Source organism: Anarhichas minor, unplaced genomic scaffold (assembly GCF_050575085.1).
Source record: "Anarhichas minor isolate MPS153535 unplaced genomic scaffold, ASM5057508v1 ptg000020l, whole genome shotgun sequence".
NCBI lineage: Eukaryota > Metazoa > Chordata > Actinopteri > Perciformes > Anarhichadidae > Anarhichas > Anarhichas minor.
In genome coordinates, this window is record NW_027466466.1 from 3,641,859 (window position 1) to 3,649,773 (window position 7,915).

Below are 7,915 nucleotides of genomic sequence, written 5' to 3' on the forward strand. Positions count from 1 at the left end.
ATCAAATGGCATAGCATATTTGATTGGCTAATATAATACTCCATTCGGCATTAGGAATACTTTACTTTGTGAGAATACGTTTGCACTTTTATTTTAGTAAAATTTGAAAAGTGGAATAAGCCTACTTGTGATTTTGTATGCCTTAAATGCTTTATTTCACAACAGGCAAAATCTTTGGGTTGACCAAAATTTCAGGTTTATAATTAATAAATCCCTAAAACACTAAATCCATAACTGTATTTTGGCAAATAGGCCAATTGGCATTGCGTTTCTTTTTAAGAAAATAAGATAGCCTAAAAGCGAACGAAAGTTTTATTTTGAAAGTTTTGCCCGGAAAACTTGCATTTACTTCTCGCGTGCTTGATATTCGTTGTCCCGAGCGCGAGCGAGGCGCATTCGCCTTGACAGGGAGCGTCCAGACGCAGCGCGCACGGGACTGGAAGTTCACAGTTTAGTTAAAGTTTGACTTCCAGCGTCTCCAGTCACCGAGCGACCATGCTCACCGAGGGAGAGAGAGAAGAAGAGAAATAAAAACAAATAAAGCCGGACTGGACGTGACTCAATTATGCTCCTGACTAAGTAAAGTAATTCACTGACTGGGAATGCGCTCCTCCGGGCTGTGGTGGATATACGGTTGACTCAGGAACCCATTTGTGTCGTAATTTGCTTCGCGGGGAACTAACTCATAACTGTTGTGATGGAGAGCCGCATGCTGGCGACATGGGCGCTGCTGTGTGTGGTCCTGCGGCCGTCGGCTACGCAGAACACTGCACCTGAAGGAGGTAAGCCCCCCTCAAGCATGCACCCCATTGATCCAGTATATTTATATGTATGTATTTTTTTTTCTTTTATTTAGTCATATATTTATTATATATATTTATTTATTTATATTTTTTAATTTAATTTATATATATGTATATATATTTATATAATAAGAAGTGATTGGTGGCGCATAACCAGAGATGACATTATATTTCCATGAGAAACTGATGCTGCTGCAGGAGGTGGAGTGACTGGAGCTCCGGGTGGATCAGGGTGGGGTTGATATTACACCAGTGTTCTCAGCGAAGTGGCACGACTCCAGGTCTGGAATTGTCAGTTGACGAAATCCCACAGCCTGAGGCAGTGCTTCCTCAAAACAGGGGGGGGGCAGATGCCAATCAGGGCGGCCTGGGGAAGGCTTCAGGTGCTCCCTATATATAACGCACACACACACACACACACACACACACACACACAAGAAAAGGGGTTGAATTCCCAGATTATTGTCAGCTGATGACATCTCTTGGCATTACAGCAGTGGCTTCCAAGGTAACGGCAAAGCAGTCTCCAGATCAAGTGAGAGATAGTAACATCTTAATCATTATGGCATCCATTAAAGTAATAATCTACGGAGAAAAGAAAACTGAGCACGAGAATTACTGATCTGCAGTTTTAGATTCCCGCATCTTTGACGTAGGCCACTAAGATGCAATAAAATCTCTCTTTTCTTTCTCTCACACTGGTGTGGAGCTGAGACAGTCCTCGGTGAGTTTACAGGCTGGTTTTGATGCCAACACGTGCCTCTAGTTGTCACCAGTTTCCCGATCAGTGACGACACACACTGGCAGAAGATTCAAAACAAAACGTCACCAGCCGTTAACACCCATGCGGTAAGAACTCATGTCTCAACGACATGTCTTGAGAGGCTAAACTTGGCGGCGGCGACACCGGCGAGTCTGCCATCTCTGTGACCGCGTTAACATAGTAGTCCGGTGAGTGAGTGGTCGCTTTGGCTATTTCCATTAATAGGGACCTGATGACACTCAACCTACATAGCTCACGGTAATTGGGCTTTTTATAAGCGCCAGCTTAGCTTTTATAAGACCTACCATCCCCACGACCCGCAGGCCACAGAAAAAGAAGGATGTTGCCCAATGTACCAATGTGATTATGAGACATTTAAAGGGAATTAAGGATCAGGACTGTCTGTCCTTTGTTGTCCTCATATCATGCTATACATCCCCGCACATCCAGCCCTCAAAATCTATATTGTTCAGGCACGTGTCAGTGTCAGACCCATATACTGCGATGTCCATGTGTAGCGGGTCCTGTTGTGTTTCAAGTCTTCTCTCTCGATAAACAGTGAAGCGGCTGTCTCCAGACGCCAACATGTGGTTTTATAGATAAAGACATACCTGCACACATAGGTAGAGGTGGGGGGCGGGTACGGGGCGGTGGGCTCCAAAGTCCAAAATATCTAAGGAATTATTCCGGCTGATGGAGAGAAAGGCAGCGAGCGCGCACATCTGTGTGTGTGTGTGTGTGTGTGTACAGGCCTCGCTGTATTCTCAGCTTTTCGACACTTCAGAGTCGTCTCAACGCCTCACCTCATGTGTTACATTCAAATATTGGAGAAAAAGAAAAGAAAGAAGAGGCATCCAAAGTTTCCAAAACGTGTCAAGGTGTCTGAGTCGATGCTGTAATTGCAGTCTTATTAAATCACAGTAACCCCGGGGCAACGGAAGGTCTTGGGTCTCTCACGCATTTTGTTGTGCTTCTTTCTCCCTTAAACCACTTTTAACAGAGGGCGCTTCTTCTCGATTGACTGCACAATCTGCAACTTAATATTGCTCTTTAGATTCGGCCTGGATCTGTCTGCTTCTCTCTCTCTCTCGGCTCTGTATATGGCCATCCAACAACATTCCTCCTCGTCTCTCACATGGAACTGCCGGCGCGCACCCCCCCATCTCAGCCTCACTCCTTTTAACGCCTTTTATTTCCCCGTGTCTCTCCTCTCTTCTCTCCACTCCCTCTACAGTTAAAGCCCAACAGCTACTGTCCCCCCCCCCTTCTGGCTTCCACTCTTGGCATCCACTTTTCACTTTGCTTCTGTTACGAAATATGGAAAATTGGGGGAGAGAGAGAAAAAATAAAAAAAAAGAGTCCACTCCCTGGCTCTGTGCTCGGATGCCTTTTATCAATCTCCCACTCCTTCTGAAGTCATCACGCTGCCGGTTCCTGTTTGTTTGGCTTTCTTCTTATCCTCGCTGTCATTACTCGCTTGCTGACTCTTTGCTGCTTTCATCTCGACAATATCCCCTATAAAAGTTGTTGTTCCAGGAAGCTGGACGCAGAAAGGGAGATTCCAAATGTGTGTGTGTGTGTGTGTGTGTGTTTGTGTCAGTGGACCAAGAGGGGACCTGTGGAACAAGTTGTGGGAGTAAAAAGGAATCACAGAGGGAGTTCCTCCTCCAGCATCAGAAGGCGGTCGGCCCTTGTATTCATTGTGATTGCCTGATTTGCATTGATTTAAACTTTTGTTCTCCACAGTGCTGAATTGCTGCGAGGGAGACGTCCTCTTCTTGCTGGACTCCTCGGGGAGCGTGTCGTCCTACGAGCACTCCCGAATGCTCGCCTTCCTGTCGGAGCTCCTCCTCCCCTTCTCGCTGGGGGAGGACCAGGTGAGGGTGGGACTTCTGCAGGTGGGCACCCGGCCCCGCCTCGAGTTCGGCTTTGACGCCCACGGCGCCCAGAGCGGCCTCCAGGGGGCTCTGAGGAACATCAAGCCTCTAAGGGGGGACACCAACACGGTAGAGGCGCTGAGGATGGCCAAGGAGAGGGCGCTGAGGCCCGGGGCCCGGGAGGGGCTCCCGAGAGTGCTGGTGTGGCTGACGGACGGGGTGAAGCCGGGCGATGTGATCGGGCCGATGGCCGAGCTGCGTGAGGAGGGCGTGGCGGTGCTGGTGGTCTCCACCGGGCACGGCAACTACCAGGTGTTGAGGCAGGTGGTGAGTCCGCCGGTGGAGTACCACCTGTACTTTGTGGACATCGATGACATGAGCATCATCACAGAGGACCTGCGGGACGCCATCATCGGTGAGTCGGAATGGGATAGCGGGGGATGTTTGAGGCTGAAGGTACGGAGTCTGAAGTGTGCCACTAAAAATGATTATTGTTTTTCAGTGTTTAATAATAATCATTTTAATGAATTCATATTTCACAATTTCTGAAATGGAGTCACAAAACAGATTCTTTAGACCGCGTTGGACTCTGGTTTCGCTTGTAGGTGTGACTTTGTTAAATTTCTGAAAATAAAAAAGACCTGTCTTTAAATTAGATCAATAGAAACTGGTTAAACAGGAGACAAATGAATTGTGGGATGGAATATGATCGAACTCTTCATTTTGGAAATGTGATGATTTCATCTGCTGTGAAAATGTCCTCAATTCATTCAATTTACTGATTCATAAAAGCTGCACTGGGCAATATTTTTTCCATAATAATAATAATGGATCAACTGACCGAAATCGCTCTCCCTATTTATCCTATTTATTCTATAAATTCCGGATACGAGGTTTATGCCGTAACGTTATACAGTGCCCCTCAAAAATTCCCACAATGCAAGAAAGAAAGTTGCGTCCAGGGTCCGCAGTGCAATAGAGTGCTGAAGGAACGAGTCCTAAAACCTGTAAATGAGTTCGCTTTTTGCACTTCCGGTTCCCCCGTCACGAGGTCAATGGGTTAAAAGCCCCGCGTCGGCGAGTACATTATGTATAGGGTCGCCCGTACGTATGGACCATTCTCGTGAGCGCGATATCTCGGGAGCACCTGGAGAAAAAGTCTTAAAATTTGGCACAAATGACCACTTGGACTCAAGGATGAACTGATTTGTGACCTCACTAATACGTTTTTACAGCCATAACTCAAGAATTCATATGCTAGTTATGACAATTTCACACAAATGTCTGACAGGATGAGGTGATTACATTTTGGACAGACACAGATGTAAACTGTGACGTGATTAGTTGGTGGAGGCGTACAACCAGGAAGCTATAAATTTAATCGTTTTTTGGTTTACGTGTCTGAAATTAATTTTGTGGTTAACAGAACCTTTTATGTGTCTTAAAAAAAAAAGAGAAAGAATCCGATTGTCTTTTTGTCGAGTGAACCAGTGCGACGCTAACTTTTCCGATGTTGGCCTACAAAAACACGTCACCCTCTACGCCGCCCTGTGCTCTATGCATTTCGTAATCCACCACTCATTCACGGGTCGTAAATATCTCTGTGCTCCTCCCTGATTCCACACATGCTCCTGAAGACAGTGAGTCTAAATAGGAAGCCGGGACATTGAGAGCGTCCGTGTGCCTATGTTACTGTAATGAGATAGGACGATCTATTATTGGATTAATGATTCAATTTCCCTCGCTGCATCCACCAACACTATGCCAGACATGACACATACATATATATATATATATATATACATATATATATGTATGTATATATGTATGTATATATAGAGAGAAAGAGAAGAAAGCTCACAAGGGACACCTCAGCAATGACAGTATATACTGCAGATGTAAGACATGATGCATCGTGTGAAAAAGGACTTGTGCTCAACAAGCAGAAATGCACCAGTCCTTGCTTGGTGCCTTAGGGTCTGATCACAGATATCAATGCCTCTGTGGCATTAGTTATTTTGTTGCAGGGCCTCACTGGGTTGGCTATTTCAAGTTGTCTTGATTCAAGCGCTACGAATGCATCCAGAAACCTAAGTCTGGCTCTCCGCGTGGGTGGCCGTCTGAAACCCATTTTTAGCACCGCCTTGTTCTCTTCGTCATGCCGTCCTTTTTTTTTCTCTGTGCAGAATTACGAGCAAACTTCATTCATCTTTTTCTCCTTCCCCTGCAGAGATCATCCGAGCTGAGCGCATCACCGTCCGCGACGTCGCCACCGACTCGGCCACGCTCCAGTGGCGGCCCGTCCTGTCCGGTTTGACGGGCTACTACGAGATCCGCTTCAACTCGCTGCCGCCGGGAGAAACGGGAGGCGGTGGAGAAGGAGGAGGAGGCGGGACCAGTCCGAGCACCAGTGGTAGTCAGTACCAGAGGCTGACCCAGTCTGCAGAGTCCAGCACTGCCAGGCTAACGGGCCTGAAGCCCGACACCACGTACACTGCCACGCTGACCCCGGAGTCCAACGACCAGGCGTTCAACACACTCTCCATCACCTTCAAAACAAAGCCAGGTTGAAAAGCTACATTTTTGCAAGACTTGAAATGCTACTTATTAACTGGAATTAATTCATTTGAAGTGTGCCATCTCTATCTTCTTGTTTTTATTCTATTCTTCTATTCTAGTTAGTATGAAATCATCCATCCAATTATCAATCAAGCTGAATTAAATTATCATGGGGAGGTTATTCTCCTCATACGATCTCACACTGACTCACTGTTTTTTTCCCCCCAGAGGTGCTGAGCCCCGCCGTAGTGACGGTCTCTGAGTCGGGGCAAACCAGCGTCCGGGTGAGCTGGGGTCCCTCTCAGCCGGAGACGGTCACGAGTTACTACGTGGAGTACTCCGCCCTGCCCAGGGGCAAGCTCCACGCTGTCACTGTGGGCCAGACGCAGAACTCCACGCTCCTCAGGGACCTCCAACCAGACACCACGTACCTGGTCACGGTCAGTGCCCGGCACGCCTCGGGCACGGAGAGGGCCATGTCCGTCAAAGTGTGCACCCAGGAAGGTGAGTCGCGCGAAGACAATGCGGTCGAACTCGATGATCAAGGGTCCATATATACTGCCAATTATCCTAATCCCACGCAGCCTAGCCCTTTCTGTGTCTTCCATTTCAGATTATTACTAGCAGGTTCCATTCAGGTTTGAAATGTACTCTGGCTAACGACCGGTGTGGTCTTCATTTGCAGTGACTCCGGCCCTGGCAGACCTGCAGCTGACCACGGTGGGCAGCGACGCAGTGCAGGTCGACTGGAGGAGCAGCCCGGGCTCTCTGAGGGGCTACTGGCTCACCTGGGAGGGACGGCAGAGCTCGGTCCCCGGCCAGCGCTCCTTCTATTTGCCCCCCGACTCCTTGTCGACGCGCCTCACACGCCTCCCCCCGGCTACCAGAGTGTGTGTGTCGCCCATTTACCGGACGGCGCGAGGGGAGGGGCTGTGTTGCACCGCACAGTTCAATTCAAGTGAGTGGTGACAGGGAGCGCGGACGTTTTCAAGCCATGAAGTGAAGTCTTAGAGTTGGTCGGGTCCATATTTTGTAGGGATAGTGTGGGAAATTGACATATTTGCTTTCTTTGAGAGAGTTTAGCGTTGACTACGCAGCTCGAGCCAGGATGCAGTTAGCCTAAGTCTTAAGCAAAAAAAGTCTGACATTTTGGAACATATGAATCAGTTACTGATGAGAAGATTGATACCCCTCTCACACTAGTTGCCAAGCAACCCAGCAGAGGCTCCAGGAAGTTACCAGGAATCGTTCAACACATTTTTCTGGACACGTACCCCTCCATCAAACTAGTGATTTGTCGCTTTTACACAAAGACTTTTTGTTAATCAGCGAGCCTGTTGAGGTGCTTGTAGGGGGATTTAGTCACATATGGACAGAGCCAGGCGTGGATAAATCAGTCAACAGTTTAGTTATTGTAACTTCTTTCTACCGGAGTAATAATCCCTAAAATAATTTTTTTTTTTAAATGTAATTCTTCATTACTGTGAGCACCACAAATGACATTACATTCAGCTCTCATTTCATCGGTGTGGACGTAGAACTCATTGACACATTAGACACATGTCATGAATATGTTTTTCTGTAATTGGAGTGAACAGCCTCTCTAAACAGAAACATGTTGATGTCGGACTGAATAAATGGCTCCAGATTAGTTCCATTTGGCTGAGTGAAGAAGATTCACAACACTCTTACTTTTGCCCAAATGTTTCAATGTACGAATGTCAACGTCTCAACTTGTCCCCCCCTCTCTGTTCTTTAGATGCATTACCATACGGCTACCAATCATAGCACCCCCTTCAGCTGCTAGTGCTCCCTACCAAACATGGAGGCACGATGAAGGCAAGAAGAATGCTGACTTTTCCTCCATAATTCTTTTCCGTTGCCTCTCCCCTCTGTGGATGTCATCCAGGAGA

At 47.3% G+C, this 7,915-nt stretch overlaps 1 protein-coding gene across 1 annotated transcript; it reads left to right on the forward strand.

Annotated features, from left to right (window-relative positions):
• The first annotated feature begins 502 nt into the window (after window positions 1-502).
• vwa1 (von Willebrand factor A domain containing 1) lies at window positions 503-7,790 on the forward strand. Its single transcript, XM_076095327.1, has 6 exons — window positions 503-782; window positions 3,313-3,858; window positions 5,674-6,009; window positions 6,231-6,506; window positions 6,688-6,960; window positions 7,762-7,790. The coding sequence occupies exons 1-6, from the start codon at window positions 698-700 to the stop codon at window positions 7,788-7,790; spliced, it is 1,545 nt and encodes a 514-aa protein (XP_075951442.1). The 5' UTR covers window positions 503-697.
• The last annotated feature ends 125 nt before the right edge of the window (window positions 7,791-7,915 follow it).

Coding starts and splice junctions, on each gene's coding strand:
- vwa1 (XM_076095327.1), top strand. CDS start 698: ATGGAGAGCCGCATGCTGGCGACATGGGCGCTGCTGTGTGTGGTCCTG. Junction 783..3,312: donor GAACACTGCACCTGAAGGAG/GTAAGCCCCCCT, acceptor TGTTCTCCACAG/TGCTGAATTGCTGCGAGGGA. Junction 3,859..5,673: donor CCTGCGGGACGCCATCATCG/GTGAGTCGGAAT, acceptor CTTCCCCTGCAG/AGATCATCCGAGCTGAGCGC.